This window comes from Cervus canadensis, chromosome X (genome assembly GCF_019320065.1).
Source record: "Cervus canadensis isolate Bull #8, Minnesota chromosome X, ASM1932006v1, whole genome shotgun sequence".
Classification (NCBI taxonomy): Eukaryota; Metazoa; Chordata; class Mammalia; order Artiodactyla; family Cervidae; genus Cervus; species Cervus canadensis.
Window position 1 is genome coordinate 75,473,587 of NC_057419.1, and position 23,999 is coordinate 75,497,585.

The 23,999-nt window shown below is 36.2% G+C and overlaps 1 protein-coding gene across 8 annotated transcripts in view; it reads left to right on the plus strand.

Moving 5' to 3' along the window:
- RPS6KA6 (ribosomal protein S6 kinase A6) overlaps positions 1-23,999 on the plus strand; it is a 249,824-nt gene that overhangs the window by 162,114 nt on the left and 63,711 nt on the right. For all 8 annotated transcript variants that reach the window (XM_043459430.1, XM_043459424.1, XM_043459425.1 and 5 more), the window contains 4 exons: positions 12,620-12,762; positions 15,433-15,503; positions 15,739-15,827; positions 16,673-16,731. In XM_043459430.1, the coding sequence (XP_043315365.1) occupies positions 12,620-12,762; positions 15,433-15,503; positions 15,739-15,827; positions 16,673-16,731 (362 nt within the window). The remainder of the gene's footprint in view (positions 1-12,619; positions 12,763-15,432; positions 15,504-15,738; positions 15,828-16,672; positions 16,732-23,999) is intronic.

Consider the following 23,999-nt stretch of genomic DNA (forward strand, 5'->3'; position numbering starts at 1 on the left):
GTCATTGTTCTCATTAAGAAATGACATTTGGTTTTCTAGGTAAAAGCACATCATTTTTGTTTCAGTCTAGACTGAAAGATTTATCATAAGTAGTTACCACATTTGAAATATAGTGAATTATAAACTTTTAAACCAGGTTTTCATAATCAGAAGTTCATTTTATTCTTTCTTTTTTTTTTTTTTGGTTAAAGACACATTTTATTTTTTACTTTATTTTGAATGTTGAGTGTTTACAGTATATAACACACTCTGCTAATTCTCACAGGACTCAGGCATAAAGCCTCCTTATTTTTTTTTTTTTCTCAAGCCTCCTTATTATACCATTAAAATCTTTTACTTTCAAATGATTATAGACTAACAATAAGTTGCAAAAATAGTACCATCACCCAGCTTCCCCTATGGTGACATTTTATAAAATTACTACTGCATTATCAAACTCAGGAAATTGATAGGTACAGTAGAACTAACTAGACTATATACTTTACTTGGATTTCACCAGTTTTTGCATGTATTCATTTTTTTGTTTGTCTCCATGACATTATATCCATATATGTAGATTTGAATATTATCATCATTATCAATAAGCAGAACTGATCTACAACCATATCTGTCCATTTATAATCACAACTCTTCACCCCTTCTTTAACTCCTGGCAACCACTTATCTGCTGTACATCTCCTAGTTTGTTATTTTAAGAATATGATACAAATAGAACTGTACAGTAGTCACATACCTGGACATTTATCCTAGAGAAATAAAAACTTACATGCACACAAAAAATCTATACATGAATTTTCGTAGCAGCTCTATTTGAAATGGCCCACGGCTGGAAATGTCCAAGATGTCCTTCAAAGAGTGAATGGATGGATGCATCTATGCAGTAGAATACTACCCAGCAGTATATGCAGCAACTTGGACTGGGCATTATGCTGAGTGAGCCACTCTCAAAAGGTTACTTATGTTTTAAATAGGTAGTAAATTCTGTATTTAATTATCAGAATGTTAAAAAAGAGATAAAATGAAGATATGGTCTTTACAAAGAAGTTTGGACCAGTACACTTTAAAGGTAAGTTGCTTTAAATTCGTAAGTATACTGCTTCAGTGAAAAGTAAAGTATGAAGTTGTTAACTTTGAAAGCTCAAGTAAATGTGACAAAGTTAAAGTAAAGTTTAGTAAATCTTACTCATTCACAGCCTGGTTATCTTTCTCATACATGAGACAATCAAAGCAAATTTAAACAGATTCAGAGTAGGTTCTATCCTTGGGTCAGGAACATCCCCTGGAGGAGGGCAGGGCAATCCACTCCAGTATTCTTGCCTGTAGAATCCCATGGACAGAGCAAGTAGCCTGGCAGGCTACAATCCATAGGGTTGCAAAGAGTCAGACATGACTGAAGTGACTTAGCATGCATGCACGAGAGAACAAGGAAGAAAAATATGAAGAGAGAACAGTAGAGTTTTGAAATTTTATACAAAGTATATATTTTTATTTTATAACAATCAGTCTTTAATTGGAAAGCTAATTATATTTAATTCTTTTCATTTTTCTTAATAAATTATGCTTGTTTTGTCTCAGATGAGGAAGGAAAGTGGGGAAAGAGTAGAATACATTCTGCCTTTCTCTGTCTTCTACATTAAGGTTAATTGGGTGAATAATGATATCAACTTGTTTTATATTTAGTCTTATAATATGAACTGTGCTGTTATACCTTTTGGACTTAAATTGACTAAGGAGTAAAGAATGTTTAGAATCAATGTTAATTTATAAGCAAGGGACTCAAGGCTTATAATGGAAAGAAACTGTGATTTATGTTTATTTTTAAATAATTCAGTCTATATTCCTTTAAAGTGACACCAATATTTCTTTAACGAAAGTGCACAAGGATAAATATTAGCTAATTTACAGTTTAATGATTATAACCTAATTCGAAGTTTAACCTTTCCACATTCCAGTGTGGTTGGTTAAAGATACCTCATAGCAAGCATCAGTACGTTAAGACATTTCAGTTTTTTCTTTCCTTTTTCTTTTTATTCTTCCTTTCTTTCTCTTTTTGCTTCCTTTCTTATGTGCTGTGCCTGTTTCCTCCTTCCTTCTCTCCCCTTCCTTCCATTTTGAATACTATCATCAAAAGTGCTATTTGCTATTTGTCTTTGATACCAGTGATCTCAAGTGATTTAGGAGTGTCTTTTCTAGTTATGGTCTTCCTCAGCATTCTAAGTTTCCCCAGAATAATCTTAGAAGATTACCTTTTTTTAGAAGATAACTTTTTTTTCCATTACCTGTTCACTTTAAAAATCCTCCAAATAAGAGTAATAGACTTTTTAGCAGATTAATCTGGAATAGCAGCAGACTATAGAAAGGTTCCTTTATATGACTGTACTTTGAGCCTGATTGACCTCATACTGGGATTATGTTTGTATATCGAAGATCAGTAGAATTAAAGTGAATATTCCCCAAATACATGTGTACTTGCCAATATATTATTGATATTGTCTTTATGTCTTAGTTTTTCTTTTCTTTTTTTTTTTTTTTTCTTCTGGAATGCCATCTCCTAGTTTTGTAAAAACAAACTAATTACATGACTTGCCTGGTTTAGAAAAAGGTTACTCATTATACCCTATTAAAATTATAAATTGAACACAATTGATTTGAACTGTCTGTGGTTGCTATGTTTTCTTTTTTAAACTTTTAAATACCTACTTTAATAGTTTTTCAGACACTCTGGTTTTAAATACAGCTGCTTATAATATAGTTTAAAATCTAATCTGGAAGAGTAAGTCATCCCTTATCTCTGCTTTTCACTATTCTGGTTTTTTATTTGGTGAACTGTGTTACTCATTTTTATCAGCAAGCTGTGGAATTTATAGATGAATCACAGATCATGTTGGCTGCTTCTTTGAAGCAGACAGAAACATTACACAGCTGTCTCTCCCTGAGTTCAGTTTTGCTTTTTCAGGTTTGCAGGCTTTGGCCAGTCTGGTAAATGGGCTGAGTCATATATAGTACTTTCAGTGAGCCCTTCAAGTTCTCTTTTTCAATTCAGTTCAGTTCAGTCGCTCAGTTGTGTCCGACTCTGTGACCCCATGGACTACAGCATGCCAGGCTTCCCTGTCCATTACCAACTCCCAGAGCTTTCTCAGACTCAAGTCCATCGAGTTGGTGATGCCATCCAACCATCTCATCCTGTTGTCCCCTTTTCTTCCTGCCTTCAATCTTTCCCAGCATCAGGGTCTTTTCCAGCGAGTCAGTTCTTCGCATCAGGTGGCCAAAGGATTGGAGCTTCAGCTTCTGCATCAGCACTTCTAATGAATATTCAGGACTGATTTCCTTTACAATGGACTGGTTGAATCTCCTTGCAGTCCAAGGGACTCTCAAGAGTCTTCTCTAACACCAAAGTTCAAAAGGATCAATTCTTCAATACTCAGCTTTCTTTGTGGTCCAACTCTCACATCCATACATGACTACTGTAAAAACTATAGCTTTGACTAGAGGGACCTTTGTTGGAAAAGTAATATCTCTCTCTGCCTTTTAACATGCTGTCTAGGTTGATCATAGCTTTACTTCCAAGGAGTAAACGTCTTTTAATTTCATGGCTGCAGTCACCATCTGCAGTGATTTTGGAGCCCCCAAATATAAAGTCTGTCACTGTTTCCAATGTTTCTCCATGTATTTGCCATGAAGTGATGGGACTAGATAATCACGATGGTGTGATCACTCACCTAGAGCCAGACATCCTGGAATGTGAAGTCAAGTGGGCCTTAGAAAGCATCACTACGAACAAAGCTAGTGGAGGTGATGGAATTCCAGTTGAGCTATTTCAATTCCTGAAAGATGATGCTGTGAAAGTGCTGCACTCAATATGCCAGCAAATTTGGAAAACTCAGCAGTGGCCACAGGACTGGAAAAGGTCAGTTTTCATTCCAATCCCAAAGAAAGGCAATCCCAGAGAATACTCAAACTATCGCACAATTGCACTCATCTCACACACTAGTAAAGTAATGTTCAAAATTCTCCAAGCCAGGCTTCAGCAATACGTGAACCATGAAATTCCAGATGTTCAAGCTGGTTTTAGAAAAGGCAGAGGAACCAGAGATCAAATTGCCAACATCCGCTGGATCATCGAAAAACAAGATAGTTCCAGAAAAACATCTATTTCTGCTTTATTGACCATGTCAAAGCCTTTGACTGTGTGGATAGCAATAAACTGTGGAAAATTCTGAAGGAAATGGGAATACCAAACCACCTGACCTGCCTCTTGATAAACCTGTATGCAGGTTAGGAAGCAACAGTTAGAACTGGATATGGAACAACAGACTGGTTCCAAATAGGAAAAGGAGTATGTCAAGACTGTATATTGTCACCCTGCTTATTTAACTTCTATGCAGAGTACATCATGAGAAATGCTGGGCTGGAAGAAGCACAAGCTGGAATCAAGATTGCCAGGAGAAATATCAATAACCTAAGATATGCAGATGGTACCACTCTTATGGCAGAAAGTGAAGAGGAATTAAAAAAGCTCTTGATGAAAGTGAAAGAGGAGAGTGAAAAAGCTGGCTTAAAGCTCAACATTCAGAAAACTAAGACCATGGCATCTTGTCCCATCACTTCATGGGAAATAGATGGGAGACAGTGGAAACAATGTCAGACTTTATTTTTGGGGGCTCCAAAATCACTACAGATGGTGATTGCAGCCATGAAATTAAAAGACACTTACTCCTTGGAAGGAAAGTTATGACCAACCTAGATAGCATATTAAAAAGCAGAGACATTACTTTGCCAACAAAGGTCCATCTAGTCGAGGCTATGGTTTTTCCAGTGGTCATATATGGATGTGAGAGTTGGACTATGAAGAAAGCTGAGTGCCGAAGGATTGATGCTTTTGAACTGTGGTGTTGGAGAGGACTCTTGAGAGTGCCTTGGACTGCAAGGAGATCCAACCAGTCCATCCTAAAGGAGATCAGTCTTGGGTGTTCATTGGAATGACTGATGTTGAAGCTGAAACTCCAGTACTTTGGCTACCTCATGCGAAGAGTTGACTCATTGGAAAAGACCCTGATGCTGGGAGGGGTTGGGAGCAGGAGGGGAAGGGGACGACAGAGGATGAGATGGCTGGATGGCATCACAGACTTGATGGACATGAATTTGAGTAAACTCCTGGAGTTGGTGATGGACAGGGAGGCTTGGCGTGCTGCGATTCATGGGGTCACAGTCAGACACGACTGAGCAACTGAACTGAACTGAACTGAACTGATGGGACTGGATGCCATGATCTTCATTTTTTGAATGTTGAGTTTTAAGCCAGCTTTTTCACTCTCCTCTTCCACTTTCTTCAAGAGGCTCTTTGGTTCTCTATGCTTTTTGCCATAAGGGTGTTATCATCTGCCTATCTGAGATTATTGCTATTTCTCCCTGCAATCTTGATTCCAGCTTGTGCTTCATCCAACCTGACATTTTGCATGATGTACCCTGCATATAAGTTAAATAAATAGAGTGACAATATAATACAGCCTTGACATCCTCATTTCCCAATTTGGAACCAATCCTTTGTTCCATGTCCCATTCTAACTGTTGCTTCTTGACTTGCATATAGATATCTCAGGAGGCAGATAAGGTGGTCTGGTCTCTTTTTAGGCAAAGGAACTAATAACTCTGAGACAATAGCTCGATTAAGAACACTTAGTCTTGGAAATGAAAAGGCATGAAGGGGCAGAACTGAGAATCTAGTGTGGGGAGAAGGTGCCATGGATGGGGAAGGTCAGGCATTTGGACAAGGATGGGTGTAAGAGTATCACAAACCTGGGTAGGATAGGGAATCTGGAGTCAGCAGAATCACTTCTGAGAGACAGAATTCAGAACTAATTTCTAGAAGGAGAGGGGAAGGAAAAATATACAGTGTCAAAAATTAAATCACACAGTACTTGAGCTGAACACTTAAGGAAAAATGTATACATTATAAAACGTTTTAAGTAATTTTTATGGCTATCTGAAAATTAGTCATTGAAATTACTTTTTTCATTTATTATTTTTTATTGGGAGTATAACTGCTTTACAGTTGTGTTTCTGCTGTACAGCCAAATTAAACAGCTATATGTGTACATATATCCTCTCCCTCTTAAAACTCACATCCCACCCCTTTAGGCCATCACAAAGCATTGAGCTGAGCTCCCTGTGCTATACAGCAGCTGCCCAGTAGCTATCTATTTTACACATGGTGGTATGTATATGTTAATGCTCGTTCCACCCTCTCTTTCCCCTGCTGTTTTCACCAGTCCTCCATCTGCATCTCTATTCCTGCCCTGAAAATGCATTCATATGTAATATTTTATATATAGTAGATACTCATAGACATACTGTGTTTTGGGCATGCTTTTGAAGGTGGCTTAGGTGGTGAAGAGTCTGCCTGCAATGCGGGAGACATAGGATCCATCCCTGGGTCGGGAAGATCCCCTGGAGAAGGAAATGGCAACCCTCTCCAGTATTCTTGCCTGGAAAATCCCATGGATGGAGGAGCCTGGCAGGCTACATACCATGGGGTTGCAAAGAGTGGGACAGGACTGAGTGATTTCACTTTCACTTCGAAATTTAAAGTCTTTAAAAGAGTCATTTAAAGAAACAAAGATATACTCCCTCCTCACACATAGCCCCGCCCAGAACCCTTTATATAGCTGATTTCTACGTTTTCTTTTCAAATTAGTGGTTTGGTAAAACCACTGATTAACATATGTCTTATTCAATCTCGTAGCTAACTTTTATGATAAAAATTTTTGTCACTTGATTACCAAGCAAATTCTGGTGTTAAATGTCAATTTTGTCAGAAGTAGTACAGCAAAGGACCTTTATAGACTGATGTAAATCTCTGAAAAGTAATAGAGAGTTTTCTTCCCTTCGTCCCTCTCTCTGGAATGGCCAAAGAAGCCAACGTTCTTCTCTACAAACTATGTTGTTACGTTCAGCTGAACTGACCTTAGAGACTGGGTTTTATTACATTTAATTTTGAAATGGAATAATAGAGTTTAAGAGCCTTAAAATGTAGAAAAAGAACCTGGTAGTACATTAAGAAGGTTTTTTAAAATTATACTGAAAATCATAATGAATTGTTATTATATAAGAATAAGTAATTTTTAAATGGAAATATTGAATATAGTTAGAAAATCAGTTTCAAGGGGCCTTAAAATTAAGTATTATTTTTTCATTTTACAATAGATATATATAGTTTATAACTTTTTCATTTATAGAATTAGCATATAATCTACATGGATTAAAACATATTGTTCAAATTCTTGTGATAATGGAATTCATATCTTGAGTGCATCATTGTCATTATTGTGGTTGTAATGTCATAACATAATTTTGTAAGATATTATAATGGGGGGAACTGGCTTAAGGGTAAATAGGATTTCTGTAGTATTTCATATAATTGCATGTGAACCTAGAGTTGTCTCAAAATAGAAAAGGTTATTTTTTAAATTATGTTTTTGTGTAGAGTTCGGCAAGCTTTGACAAAATGCAGTCTTACAACTACCACCAGCATCAAGATAGAAGACAGTTATATCACCCCCTAGAATTTACCATTGTAAATTAGTTCTCCCTTTACCACTTAACAACCACCAATCTGCTTTCTGGCTCTGTGGTTTTGGCTTTTCCACAAAATGATAATAATTAGAGGAAGACAGTATAAAATCTTTTGAATCTGGCTTTATTTACTTAGTGTAGTACATTTGAGATTCATATATATTGTTGTGTGTATCAATAATTTTTTTTTATTGCTGAGTTGTATTCCATTTTATGATGGTACCATGGTTTGCTTATCTAGTTCCCAATTAAGGGGCATGTGGGTTGTTTCCTGTTTTAAACAGTAGCAAATAAAGCCACTATAAATGTTTTTGTACAGATTTTATGTGAACATAAATTTTTATTTCCATTCAGTAATTACCAAAGTAGTGGGATTAGTTGGTCATATGGGAAGTGTATGTTTAACTTAATGAGAAGCCTCCAAACTGTTTTCCAAAGTAGTTGTATCATTTTGCATATCTATCAGTGATGTGTGAGAGCTCCAGCCACTCTGCGTCCTTGCCATTACATGGTATTGTCAGTATTTTTGACTTTACCTCCTCTAAAAGGCATATGGTAATATCTCATTGTTATTTTAATTTGCATTTCCCTAATAAATGATGGCATTGATCATCTTTCATGTGTTTCTTGGGAGAAGTATGTGTTCAGAATTTTTGCCCATTAAAAAATTGGATTATTTGTCTTCTTATTATTGACTTCTGAGATTTTAAAAATATACCCTGAGTACAAGTCCTTTGTCTAATATGTGATTTTCACATATTTTCTCCCAGTCTGTAGCTTCTTTATAATTTTCTCAGCAGTGTATTTTGAAGAGCACTTTTTAACTTTGATAAAATCCAGTTATCAGCTTTTTTCTTTTATGGATTATACTTTTGATATTGTACCTAAGAAATATTTGCCTAACTCAAGATCACAAAGATTTTCTTCTATATTTCTTTTTAAAAATTTTGCAGTTTTAAGTTTTACACTTAGTTCTATGATTCACTTTGAGTTAATGTTTATTTGTGGTAGAGGATGGGTTTTTGTTTTGTGGTTGTTTTCAGTCACTGAGTTGTGTCTGACTCTGCAACCTCATGGACTACAACTCACCAGGCTCCTCTGTCCTCCACTGTGTCCCAGAGGTTGCTCAAATTTGTGTCCATGGAGTTTGTGATATTATCTAACCATCTTGTTCTCTGCATCCTGCTTCTCCTTTGGCCTTCAATCTTTCAATGGGATCTTTTCCAATGAGTCAGCTTTTCACATCAGGTGGCCAAAGTATTGGAGCTTCAGCATCCAATCCTTCCAATGAATATTCAGGATTGATTTCCTCTAGGATTGACTGGTTTGGTCTCTTTGCAGTCCAGGAAACTTTCAAGAGTATTCTCCAACACCACAGTTCAAAAGCATAAATTCTTCAGCACTCAGCCTTCTTTATGGTCCAACTCTTATATCCGTACATGACTACTGGAAAAACCATAGCTTTGACTATACAGCCTTTTGACAGCAAAGTGATGTCTCTGCTTTTTAATATGCTGTCTAGGTTTGTCAAAGCTTTCCTTCCAAGGAGCAAGCATCTTTTAATTTCATGGCTGCCATCACCATCCACAGTGATTTTGTAGTCCAAACAAATAGAATCTGTCATGGTTTCCCCTTTCTCCCCCTCTCTTTGTCGTGAAGTGATAGGACTGTGTTCCATGATCTGAGTTTTTTGAATATTGAATTTCAAGTCAGCTTTCTCACTCTTCTCTTTCACACTCTCAAGGGGCTCATTAGTTCCTCTCTAGTTTCTGCCTTTAAGCAGACTTTTACATATTGACACCCTGTTATTCTGGCACCGTTTATTAAAAAGACTGACCGTTTTTTCCCCCATGAAGTTGCTTTTACACCTTTGTCAGAAATCAGCTGGCAATATATACCCAGTTCTGTTATCAGTTCAGTTGCTCAGTTTTGTCTGACTCTTTGCAACCTCATGGACTGCAGTGCACCAGGCTTTCCTGTCCATCACCAACTCCCAGTGCTTACTCAAACTCATGTCCATCAAGTCGGTGATGCCTTCCAACCATCTCATCCTCTATCATCCCCTTCTCTTCCTGCCTTCAAACTTTCCCAGCATCAGGGTCTTTTCTGGTGAGTCAGTTCTTCGCATCAGGTGGCCAAATTATTGGAGTTTCAGCTTCAGCATCAGTCGTTCCAATGAATATTCAGGGTTGCTTTCTTTAGGATTGACTGGTTGAATCTCCTTGCAGTTCAAGGGACTCTCAAGAGTCTTCTCCAACACCACTGTTCAAAAGCATCAATTTTTTGGTGCTTAGCTTTTTAATGGTCCAACTCTCACATGCATACATGACCCCTGAAAAAACCATAGCTTTGACTAGGTGAACCTTTGTCAGCAAAGTAATTTCTCTGCTTTTTAATATGGTATCTAGAGTTGTCATAGCTTTTCTTCCAAGGAGCAAGAATCTTTTAATTTCATGGCTGCAGTCACCATCTACAGTGATTTTGGCTTCAACAGTATGTGAACCGAAAACTTCCAGGTGTTCAAGCTTGATTTAGAAAAGACAGGAACCAGAGATCAAATTGCCAACATCTGCTGGATCATAGAAAAAGCAAGAGAATTCCAGGAAAACATCTACTTCTGCTTCATTGACTCTACTAAAGGCTTATTGTGTGGATCACAACAAACCTTGGAAAATTCTTAAAGAGATGGGAATACCAGATCACCTGACCTGCCTCCTGAGAAATCTGTATTCAGGTCAAGAAGCAGCAGTTAGAACCAGACATGGAACAATGGACTGGTTCCAAATTGGGAAAGGAGTACAACAAGGCTGTATGTTGTCACCCTGCTTATTTATCTTATATGCAGAGTATATCATGCATAATGTCTGGTTGGATGAATCACAAGCTGGAATAAAGATTTCAGGGAGAAATATCAATAACCTCAGATTTGCAGATGACACCATCCTTTATGGCAGAGAGCGAAGAGGAACTAAAGAGCCTCTTGATTGAGGTGAAAGAGGAGAGTGAAAAACCTGGCTTAAAACTCAACATTCAGAAAATGAAGAACATGGCACCTGGTCCTGTCACTTCATGGAAGATAGATGGGGAAACAATGGAAACAGTGACAGACTTTATTTTCTCAGGCTCCAAAATCACTGCAGATGGTGACTGCAGCTATGAAATTAAAAGACACCGGCTCCTTGGAAGAAAAGCTATGACAAATCTAGACACCATATTTAAAAGCAGAGACATTTCTTTGCCGACCAAGGTCTATATGGTCAAAGCTCTGGTTTTTCCAGGAGTCACGTATGGATGGGAGAGCTGGACCATAAGGAAGGTTGAGGGCCAGAAAAGTCATGCTTTTGAACTGTGGTGTTGGAGAAGACTCCTGAGAGGCCCTTGGACTGCAAGGAAATCAAACCAGTCAATTCTAATGTAAATCAACCCTGAATATTCATTGCAAAGACTGATGCTGAAGCTGAAGCTCCAATACTTGGCCACCTGATGCGAAGAGCTGACTCATTAACAAAGACCCTTATGCTAGGAAAGACTGAAGGCAGGAGAAGGGGACAACACAGGATGTGATGGTTGGATGGCATCACCAACTCGATGGACATGAGTTTGAGCAAGCTCCAGGAAATGGTGAAGGACAGGGAAGCCTGGAGTGCTGTAGTCAATGGGGTCCTCAAGAGTCGGACATGAGTGAGTGACAGAACAACAATAAATATGGTATATTACCTTGAAAAAAATCTTGACATTTGCTTGTAGAATGGGTATCAGAAAGATTGCAGATTGTACGTTATTATGAAAAGGTGGAAGGTAAATTATCTGGAATTGGGAGTTGTAATACTGTAGGTGAACAGGAGTAGCTCATAACACATGTGATATGCCGGTTCATGTATGTATTTCTGCTTGGCTCAGTTTAACTAGGTACAGTTTTCTAGTGTTTCACCCAGTGTTTCTTGTGGATAAAATTGCACATAAACCAACCTGAAAAATTAAATTCATGTTATAATCACCAAGCAAATTCTAGTATTAAATATTAGTTTTGTCAGAAAATAGTGAAGGACCATTGTGGAGTGGTGTAAATCTCTGAGATGTAACAGTAAAGTATAAATTATATTGGAACAGATTTACATTTTTAAGACAAGCATCATAGCAGAACTAACTATGTATGTCAGTTCTCCAGTATAACACTGTCTTGATTACTATAGTTTTATAATAAATATTGAAGTCAGGTAGTATGATTCCTTGAATTTCCTTTTTTTTCACATTTTTCGGCTATTCTGTTTCCTTTGTCTTTTTATATAAATTTTAAATTCAGCTTGTTGATTTTTACAAAAAAAATCTTGCTGAGATTTTTATTAATGTTTCATTGACTTTGTAGATCAGTTTTGGGAGAGTCGACATCTTTAACAACATTGACTCTTCCAAACTGTAACCAATATCTCTCTCCATTTACTTAGATCTACTCTGATTCCTTTCATTAGTGTTTATAGTTTTTATCATGCTGATCTTTCATATACATACTTTGTATATTTTTATCTATGGGATTTAATGTGAGTTTTTGGTGGTATTACAAATAGGACTTTTAAAATTTCACCTTTCCATTTTTTATTGTAAGTATATGGAAATAAGGTTGATTTTTATGTACCTTTAGCTCTTTGAAGACCAAAAGCAAAAATGGAAATTCTCCAATGTCAAAGCAAAATTTGCTTTTCTAATATTTGCAAGTTAGAATCTCTTTTTTGTCTTAGTCTATTTTAAAAATCAAATCACTATAACAGTGTTAATTGTTTTCTTTTCAAAGTTGTTGAATCATATTCTAATATAGACGTGAAAATATGTATTTTTAGGATGAGGTTTAATTGCACAATTTTAAACGCTCTGATAGAGTATTGTAAAATACAAGCTTTTCTCCATGCTTTCTATTAACTGGTCTCACAAGAGCTTTCATAATGGTAATCACAGGCCATCCGTGAATACATTTAATTCGTGGTTTTGTTTCTTTTGGTATTTTCTAGTTTCTGAAAATCTTCAGATTTATTTTTGTACAATATTGTTATAGATTTTGGACTCAGCAAGGAATCAGTAGATCAAGAGAAGAAGGCCTACTCATTTTGTGGTACAGTGGAGTATATGGCTCCTGAAGTAGTAAATAGGAGAGGTCATTCCCAGAGTGCTGATTGGTGGTCATATGGTGTACTTATGGTAAGTAGTATTTTTAAAATTATGTCAATATAAATTAAATATTGTTTAGGATTTTAATCTGAGTGTTGGAATGTGTTTGCTGAGAATAGGGTTTTAAAAGTTCGTGATTGTTTTTAAAGAATTTGTGATTGGCTAGCTGTCATATAATAAGAATTAGGGTTTTGGTGTTCTGATTTCTTTTAAAGTTGCTTGATTAAAAGGCAAATGGCAGCATTTTTTTATATATGTTATTCAAATTTAAAAATTAGGAAAAAACCTGTTAGATTTTAGATTTCAGAATACTGTGTTTAGTAGTATATAATATTTTAATTAGGTATCACAGAATTTAGCACCTGTTTACTATCTTATTGTCACATTATTTCAAGCATGTCTGTAGAAAGATTATAAACCTCTTAAGGAAAGCAATCCTCTCTTCTAGTTCTACTATTCCACAATATCTAGTATATTGAGAATCTAGACTGACTAATTTGGTATAAGATTAATCATAGAGTTTGTAGTGTTAAGTACGGCAATAAATGAATAGCTATAGAATGAGATACAGTTTGCTCTAGAAACTTGATAATCCATTTTTACCTATTTATCACTGAATTACTATACGATTTATCAGTATATTAAGTGGCTCTTATAAGCCTGACATTTGGTAAGGGCAATGGATTGGGAACAGTACAATATTTGACATTTTCCTTGGCCTAAGAAGACATGCCATCTGGTTGGGGAAACAAATGTAATAGCTAAGTAAATTGTCTGGAAGTACTTTAGGAGTTCAAACAAGAATTCATTCAAGTTGATATAGGGAAAGCAGAGGAGACAGAACTTAAATTAAGCCCTGAAGGATGGATAAAATTCAGATAACTGTGTCTCAAGGTTAATATTGTGATAATATTAGGAAAGACCTGGAGAACCAGTTTAACTAGAGTAGTAGTAGAGAATGAGGGTGAAGGTGGAGGAAATGAAGCTATAAGCCTATAAGCATTTGTATGCTATTTTCTGAGTGGTAAACTTTTGTAAAGTCTTAAGCAGGATGGTAGTTAGAGAAAAAATGTATTTTAAGATTAGCCTTGGTAGCATTATGTATATGGATTGCAAATGGAGGAAACTAAAAGTAGGAAGACCAAGAAGTTCTCCTTGTAAGACAGTTGTAAGATTACAAAATAAAAAAGGAAATCTTCAAGACATTTCAAAGGTAGAAATGACTGACCTTAGTAGCAGATTAAATGTCACAGATAAAGCAGAAGGAAAGGGTTAAAGACAAAGATATCTTTAAAACTTTAGGGGATTGAAAGAGTTCAGTAGAAAAGATAGTTGGGAAGGATAGCTGATATTGAAGGTGAGGAAAGAACTTACTTTTAACATGTTGCATAGTTTACTCTGGGTTCATATTTAACCCCTTGATAGTAATGAATTAGAAGAGGGCAATGGAGAGAGCATCAGAATCATCTGAAGACCTTAAATGAACAAAGAAGATAGAAACACAAACAACAAACAAATACTCTGCCAGCCAGTATATAGTTTTTTTGAGGGGAAAGTGTGATTCCAATATATTGTCCTTCTCTTTTTCTTTTTGTTTTTTCCTTTCCACCTCTTAATCCTCTAGTCCCTGGGACAGAACCGTTACTTTAGGTTTGGAGGCAGGGGGCTGGAACTTGAGAGAGATGATTCCCATACACCATATTCCCTTCTTCATTCCCTTTCTATGACTCCTACCCCTATCACGTCAGTCTTCAGTTGAGAAACATTACTGTAAATTTGTAAGGGAAAGCTGGGGATTGAATGAGATTGAAACTGGAACCAATTTGTGAGTCATCAGTCTCAAGAGAGAGTTGAATTGATAAGCTAACTCAAGTTTTAAGTTCAGTGTCAACAGAGGACTGAGGCCAAACCCATTATTGAATCTCAGCTTAAAATTTAAATATTAGTGATATAAAAACTTTTCTTTTTAATGAGCTTCATTTTCAGATCTTTCTTTTTCCAATAGAATTTCTTTTTAAAATACCATTCTTTAATGTTCTAGTTATCTGCATTGCAGTTAACTCTCTTTAGGGAAAATATTTTCATTATGCCATGTACAAATTGAAATGGCTCAGTGTTTATTTTTACTTTTCTTTCATTGTTAAATGTTTTCTTTAAAAGCTTATCTATGTTTTAAAAGATAATGCCTCTTGTCTGGGGCTTCCCAGATGGCTCAGTGGTAAAGAATCTACCTGCCAGTGCAGGAACTGCAGGAGACAAGGGTTTGATTCCTGGGTCAGGAAGATCCCCTGGAGGGGAAATGGGAACCCACTCCAGTATTCTTGCCTAGAAAATCGTATGGACAGAGAAGCATGGTGGGTTCCAGTCCATGGGCTCACAAAAAGTTGAACACGACTGATCATGCACACCTTGTGTGTATTTCCACATTGCTTTGGTTTGGGAAACTTAGCCAAATTAGGACTGAAATAATGGTTGGTTTCATTTGCTATGTGTCATCTCTCATTTAGGCTATGTATTGTGGGGTATCAGAGGTGTATTTCCTTAAGTGACCTAGTTTTCTAGTCCTTTTTGATTGCTATCATATAGATCCTGCATGATTTGATGATCACATTTTACAAATCTCAGTTTTTTTCCTAAAGAATTTCTTTGTATATTCCAAGTTGTGCTAAACTTGTGTTATTTTGTGTTTATGTGTTTTAGTTTGAAATGCTTACTGGTACTCTGCCATTTCAAGGTAAAGACAGAAATGAGACCATGAATATGATATTAAAGTAAGTGGAAACAATTTTTTTTCCTTTGGGGAAAAATTCCTTGCTTTCAGTTTTGACAAACTTGTTATAGTTTTCATTTGACAAAAAAGAACATTTTCACACTGTCTCATTCCCTTTCACCTTACAGGGGATATTATTTGCCATTGTGAAAGTGGTCATTAATTTTTTTTTTTAATTTTTCAGTTTAGAAGTATAACTAGATTTAAATGAAATTTTCCGAAATCTTCTTTTCCAGAGCAAAACTTGGAATGCCTCAGTTTCTTAGTGCTGAAGCACAAAGTCTTCTAAGGATGCTATTCAAAAGGAATCCAGCAAATAGATTGGGTATTGTTTATTTTCTTAGTTTTTATAACAAAATACTGGGAGGTATAATTATATTGGGAAGATAATTATAACTTTATGTTTTCTGGCTTAACTTCATTTACTGCTGCAATATATTTATACCTAGACTTTTACATTTTATGTATGCAAAGATTCCAGTAATCTGTTATATTTGTGATTAAAAAATGAAGTAGTCTAGTTATGTAAAACTTATATTTAATATATATCATATAATTATGTGTATCATATCAGTGTCTCTTTTGACATAATTCACAGAATTCTCCCTTGTATAGAAAAATCCTTTTTTATATTTGAAGATAATTATTTTGTTCCTTCTGTTATTCATGAAGATAAATATTATGTTTCCATAACTACTCATTATTTGACTACTTTCTTGTAGTCTTTCCCTGTATCCAAATGTGATTCTATTATCCTGTTTATGTCCATGTGTTGAAATTTCAAAGTCACTTTATTCATTGCATTTTTAATTTGATATATAAATAGGAGGTCATAAGTTGAATTATGAAGAAAATAAAACTACTTAATTATTTTTTAATATTTTTAACTACTTAAAGTTTAACATTATGTTAAACATGATTTTTATTTGATTCAGAAGACATTTAAGTATTTCATGATACCCTATGTGTTTCAGCATGAACACCTGCTATTTTTTATCGTATTAAATTCAAAGGACCAATTAATAAAACATCAGATAAGAAATCATAAACTTTTCACTGCAAGAAATCTATAAACTACGTGTACTCCTATTTTACAGATAACAATCTGGAGGCCAAGTAACCAAATTTTAAAAAATCAGACTGGTAAAAGAATTCTTTCCATTTTTGTAGGTTCAGAAGGAGTTGATGAAATCAAAAGACATCTTTTTTTTGCAAATATTGACTGGAATGTAAGTAGCATAGAAAGTGTATTACTGAATACCTTTAAGAAGAGCAAAAACTCAAGAGTAAATGGTAATATGTGGGCTTTGCTGATAAACTTAATCCATTTGTTTCATATTTAGTGTGAGATTTTTATTTACAAGTATAGCTTATCATGCAGTTACCTTGAACCAGCAGATGCGTGTATGATATATAGTAAATTTTTGTTTTTCATTTGTCTTACCTGTTAAGTGTGGCTAATATTCTCTTCTATTCTAGGTTGAAGAATATGGGGGAGGGAGAAAAAGGAGAAAGGGGATGAATGAAAGGGCAGATTCTTATAGAAAAAAATGAATTGTAAAGAATCTAAGATATTATTAAAAAAATAATTTAAGATGTTATTTAATTTCAAATGATCCTTTGTCATGTATTAGAACAGTTTAAATTTGCTAAGAAGTAAAAATCTTTGTATAGTTATTTCACTAAATTTTGAAAGGGCATGAAAACAAAAACAGTGAAATTCTGCCAAGTCATTTATTGAATTTTTTAAGTTGCAACTCCCAGACTAGTGAGCTTTTCACTTTTTCTTATTGTCATTTCCAACACAGCTTTATGTATTTTATGTACTATTAATCATCATAGGTAAGCATTTTTGATAATTTACTTCTGACATTGATAGTGAAAATTATCCCCAAAGAAAACATGTCTCTTTTGATTTCTAAGGCAGAGGCAGAGAGCCACTATTCACTGACCAAATTATCATTTCATCTGGCTTGTAGAACAAGTTTCAGTAGCCCAATACTTTGATTTATTTTAATAGTTTTAAAACTGCAACATAACATAAGCTGTTAGCATTAATAACCTGAAAGGCCTTGTAACAAACATGGGAATTGCATTACATTTGTCTTACCTCTGTGCATTCCTCTTTCAGTATTCTTGCATTCCCTTGTCATTTTTTTCTAATGCTTCTCTACTCTTCCTTTTTCCTTAACTAGAAAAGTTAGAAATTAATTTCCATTATTTTTATATCTAAAGTTTGTTTATTGCTCTTAAATAACAAAAGAGCAGAATGTTTATGTATTTGAATAAATGAAAATTACTTTTCTATAAAGTGAAAGTAGGTTTATTGAGAGAGAGAAACGTTCCATAGGCAGAATGCAGTCTGTCTTAGAAGGCAAGAGCAACCTTTTTTTTTTTTTTAAGGTTCCGCATATGAGTGAGATCTACAGTATTTGTCTTACTCTGTCTGACTCATTGACTCTTAATTCATCCTTCTGTTGATGGACACAGGTTATTTCCATGTCTTGGGTATTGTGAATAATACTGCAATAAACATGGTGGTACAGATGTCTTTTGAGATAGTGACATTGTCTTTTGAAAAACAGATATTGTTATTTATTTTTTGTATCTTTTTAAATTAATTTTTACTTGAGTATAGTTGTTTTACAATGTTGTGTTTCTGCTGTACAGCGAAGTGAATCAGCTATGCACCCCTTCATTTTTGGATTTCCTTCCCATATAGGTCACCACAGAGCATTAGGTAGAGTTCCCTGTGCTTTACAGAAGGTCCTCACTAGTTATCTATTTATACATAATAGTGTATACCTGTCAATCTCAATCTCAAGGTTCATTGTACCTTTCCGCTTACCCCCTTGGTATCCATACATTTGTTCTCTGTGTCTGTCTTTATTTCTGCTTTGCAGATAAGTTCATCTATACCATTTTTCTAGATTCCACATATAAGAGATACTAAAGGATATTTGTCTTTCTCTTTCTGACTTAACTTCACTGTGTTTGAAAGTCTCTAGGTCTATCCACATCTCTGCAAATGACATAATTTCATTCTATGTTATGACTGAGTAATATTCCATTATTACATATGTAGCATATATTCTTTATCCATTCCTATGCTGATGGACATTTAGGTTGCTTCTGTGTCCTGGCTATTGTAAATAGTGCTGTGGTGAACATTGGGGTACATGTATCTTTTTTAATTATGTTTTTTTTCCACATATATACCCAGTAGTGAGATTTGTGGAGAAGGCAATAGCAACCCACTCCAGTACTCTTGCCTGGAAAATCCCATGGATGGAGGAGCCTGGTAGGCTACAGTCCATGTGGTCACGAAGAGTCAGGCACTACTGAGCGACTTCACTTTCACTTCCATGCATTGGAGTAGGAAATGGCAACCCACTCCAGTGTTCTTGCCTGGAGAATCCCAGGGAGGGGGAAGCCTGGTGGGCTGCCGTCTATGGGGTCGCACAGAGTCGGATACGACTGACGTGACTTAGCAGCAGCAGCAGTGAGATTTCTGGGTCATATGGCAGTTCTATTTTTAGTTTTTCAAGGTACCTCCATTCTGTTATCCATAGTGGCTCTATGAGTTTTATATTTCCACCAACAGTGTAGGAGGTTTCCCTTTTCTCCATATCCCTCCAGCATTTATTGTTTGTAGATTTTTTTTGATAAAGGCCATGATGGCCATTCTCACTGGTGTGAGGTGGTAGTTCATTGTATTTTTAATTTGCATTTCTCTAATAATTAGTGATTTTGATCATCTTTTCATGTGCCTCATTGGCCATCTGTATGTCTTCTTTTAGGAAATGTCTACTTAGATTTTCCACTCATTTTTTGATTGGATTTTTTTTATATTGATCTGCATGAAGTACTTGTATATTTTGGAGATTAATTCCTTGTCAGTTGTTTCACTTGCAAATATTTACTCCAATTCTGAGGGTTGTCTTTTCATCTTGTTTATGATTTCCTTTGCTGTGTAGAAACTTTTAAGTTTAATTAGGTCCCATTTGTTTTTTTTTTTTTTTCATTACTCTAGGAGGTGAGGCAAAAAAATTTTGCTGCAGTTTATGTCAAAGAATGGTTTTCCTACATTTTCTTCTAACAGTTTTATAGGATCAAGCCTTTCATTTTGGTCTTTAATACATTTTTTTTCTGTTTAAATAATTTTATTTATTTTTGGCTGTGCTAGGTCTTCTTTGCTGCATGGGCTTTTCTCTAGTTGTGGGGAGCGGTGACCACTCTCTAGTTGTGGTGCTTGGGCTTCTCACTGCAGTGGTTTCTGTTTTTGTGGAACATGGGCTCTAGGTGCATGGGCTTCAGTCATTGTGGCTTCCCAGCTCTAGAGCACAGGCTCAGTTGTTGTGGCGCAGGGATTTTGTAGCTTTAGAGCATGTGGGATCTTCCCAGAGCAGGGTTCCAACCTATGTCTCCTGCATTGGCAGGCAAATTCTTTACCACTGAGCCATGAGAGAACCCTGAGTTTATTTTTTTGTATGGTGTTAGGCAGTGTTCTAATTTCATTTGTTTACATGTAACTGTCCAGTTATCCCCACACCATGATTTTTGCTGCTGTTGTTTTTTGTTTGATTTTAGATTTGCAAATTGGGAGGGGAGTTTGGGGGAGAATGGATACATGTATATGTATGGCTGAGTCCCTTTGCTGTCCACCTGATACTGTCATAAGAGTGATAATCAGCTGTGCTCCAGTAAAAAAAAAAAAAAAAGTTTAAGTAAAATGTAAAAGGGAGAATCCTATCTTCACACCACTTATTGGAAAGACTGCCTTTTCTCCTTTGTCTTCTTTGTCACAGATTAGGTGACCATATGTACGTGCATTTATTTCTGTTCTTTCTATCCTATTCCTTTCGTGTATATTTCCAATTTTGTGCCATTATCATACTGTCTTAAATTGTAGCTTCGTAGTGTAGTTTCAAGTCAGGAAACATGATTCTTCCAACTTTAGTTTTCTTTCTCAAGATTGCTTTGGCTATATGGAGTCTTTTTGTTTCCATCAGTCAGTTCCCTCACTCATTCATGTCCAACTCTTTCTGACCCCATGGACTTCAGCATGCCAGGCTTACCTGTCCATCACCAACTCCCGAAGCTTGCTGAAATTCATGTCCGTTAAGTCGGTGATGCCATCCAACCATTTCATCCTCTGTTGTCCCCTTCTCCTCCTACCTTCAATCTTTCCCAGCATCAGGGTCTTTTCCAATGAGTCAGTTCTTCACATCAGGTGGCGAAAGTATTGGAGTTTCAGCTTCAGCATCAGTCCTTCCAATGAATATTCAGGACTGATTTCCTTTAGAGTGGACTGGTTTGATCTTGCAGTCCAAGGGATTCTCAAGAGACTTCTTCAACACCACAGTTCAAAAGAATCAATTCTTTGGCACTCAGCTTTCTTTTTTTTTTTTCTTCATTTATTTTTATTATTTGGAGGCTAATTACTTTACAATATTGTAGTGGTTTTTGCCATACATTGACATGAATTAGCCAGGGATTTACATGTTTTCCCGATCCTGATTTCCCCTCCCACCTCCCTCCCCATCCCATCCCTCTGGGTCTTCCCAGTGCACCAGCCCTGAGCATTTGTCTCATGCATCCAGCCTGGGCTGGCGATCTGTTTCACACTTGATAATATACATATTTCAATGCTCCAACTCTCACATCCATATATGACTACTGGAAAAACCATAGCTTTGACTAGATGGACCTTTGTCTGCAAAGTAATGTCCCTACTTTTTAATATATTGTCTAGGTTGGTCATATCTTTTCTTCCAAGGAGCAAGTGTCTTTTAATTTCATGGCCACAGCCACCATCTGCAGTGATTTTGGAGCCCCAAAAATATAAAGTCTGTCACTGTTTCAACTTTTTCACTCTCCTCTTTCACTTTCATCAAGAGGCTCTTTAGTTCTACTTTGTTTTCTGTCAAAAGGGTGGTGTCATCTGTGTATCTGAGGTTATTGATACTTCTCCTAGCAATCTTGATTCCAGTGTATGCTTCATCCAGCCCAGCATTTCGCATGATATACTCTTCATATAAGTTAAATAACCAGGGTGACAGTATACAACCTCGATGTATTCCTTTCCTGATTTGGAACCAGTCTGTTGTTCCATGTCCAGTTCTAACTGTTGCTTCTTAACCTGCATACAGATTTCTCAGGAGGAAGGTCAGGTGGTCTGGTATTCCCATCTCTTTCAGAATTTTCCACAGTTTATTGCTATCCACACAGTCAAAGGCTTTGGTATAGTCAATAAAGCAGAAGTAGATGTTTTCCTATAATTCTCTTGCTTTTTCAATGATCCAACTGATGTTGGCATTTGATCTCTGGTTCCTCTGCCTTTTCTACATCCAGCTTGAACATCTGAAAATTAACGGTTCACGTACTGTTGAAGCCTATTTTGGAGAATTTTGAGCATTACTTTGCTAGTGTGTGAGATCAGTGCAATTTTGTGGTAGTTTGAACATTCTTTGGCATTACCTTTCTTTGAGATTGGAACAAAAACTGACCTTTTCCAGTCCTGTGGCCACTGCTGAGTTTTCCATATTTGCTGTCATATTTAGGGCAGCACTTTCACAGCATCATCTTTTAGGATTTGAAATAGCTCAACTGGAATCCCATCATCTCCACTAGCTTTGTTCATAGTTATGCTTCCTAAGACCCACTTGATTCCAAGATGTCTTGCTCTAGGTAAGTGATCACACCATCATTGTTATCTGGGTCATGAAGATGTTTTTTGTATAGTTCTTCTGTGTATTCTTGCCACCTCTTCTTAATATCTTCTGCTTCTGTTAGGTCCATGCCATTTCTGTCCTTTATTGTGCCCATCCTTGGGTGAAATGTTCCCTTCATATCTCTGATTTTCTTGAAGACATCTCTAAATCTTTTCCATTTTGTTGTTTCCGTCTACTTCTTTGCATTGATCACTTAGGAAGGCTTTCTTATCTCTGCTTGCTATTCTTGGGAACTCTGCATTCAAACTCTGCATTTCCTTTGCTTTTTGCTTCTCTTCTTTTCTCAGCTATTTGTAAGGCCTCCTGAGACCACCATTGATCCTTTTTGCATTTCTTTTTCTTGAGGATGGTCTTGATCACTGTTTCCTGTACAATGTCACGAACCTCTGTCCGTAGTACTTTAGGCACTCTGTCTATCTGATCTAATCCCTTGAATCATTTGTCACTTCCACTATACAATGATAAGGGATTTGATTTAGGTCATACCTGAATGGTATAGTGGTTTTCCCTACTTGCTTTAATTTAAGTCTGAATTTTGCAATAATTAGAACTGCCATATGACCCAGCAATACCACTTCTGGGCATACACACCGAGGAAACCAGATCTGAAAGAGACACATGCACCCCAATGTTCATCGCAGCACTGCTTATAATAGCCAGGACATGGAAGCAACCTAGATGCCCATCAGCAGATGAATGGATAAGGAAGCTGTGGTACATATACACCATGGAATATTACTCAGCCATTAAAAAGAATTCATTTGAATCAGTTCTAATGAGATGGATGAAACTGGAGCCCATATAGAGTGAAGTAAGCCAGAAAGATAAAGACCAATACAGTATACTAATGCATATATATGGAATTTAGAAAGATGGTAACGATAACGCTATGTGCAAAACAGAAAAAGAGACACAGATATACAGAACAGACTTCGGGACTCTGTGGGAGAAGGCGAGGGTGGGATGTTTAGAGAGAACAGCATCGAAACATGTATATTATCTAGGGTGAAACAGATCACCAGCCCAGGCTGGATGCATGAGACAAGTGCTTGGGCCTGATACACTGGGAAGACACAGAGGAATCGGGTAGAGAGGGAGGTGGGAGCGGGGATCGGGATGGGGAATACATGTAAATCCATGGCTGATTCATGTCGATGTATGACAAAAACCACTACAATATTGTAAAGTAATTAGCCTCCAACTAATAAAAATAAATGAAAAAAAAAAAAAGAAAAGAAATTCATGACCTGGGCCACAGTCAGCTCCCCGTCTTGTTTTTGCTGACTGTATAGAGCTTCTCCATCTTGGCTGCAAAGAATATAATCAATACTTGGTATTTATTTGTTTTCATACATATTATAAAATATTTTGTTCTAATTCTGTGAAAAATGCCCTTGGCAATTTGATAGGGATTGTATTGAATCTGTAGATTACTTTGGGTAGTATATTTATTTTCACAATATTGATTTCTCCAATCCAAGAACATGATGTATTATCTCCATCTTTTTGCATCATTTTTGATTTGTTCATCAGCATCTTATAGTTCTCTGAGTACAGGTTTTTTTTTTTTTCTCATTAGGTATGTTTATTCCTAGGTATTTTGTTATTTTTGTTTCAATGGTAGATAGTATTGTTTCCTTAATTTCTCTTTCTGATCTTTTGTTGTTAGTGTATGGCAGGAGATTTCTGTGCATTAATTTTGTATCATGCAGCTTTACTAAATTCATTGATTAGCTCAAGTAGTTTTATGGTGGCCTGTTTAA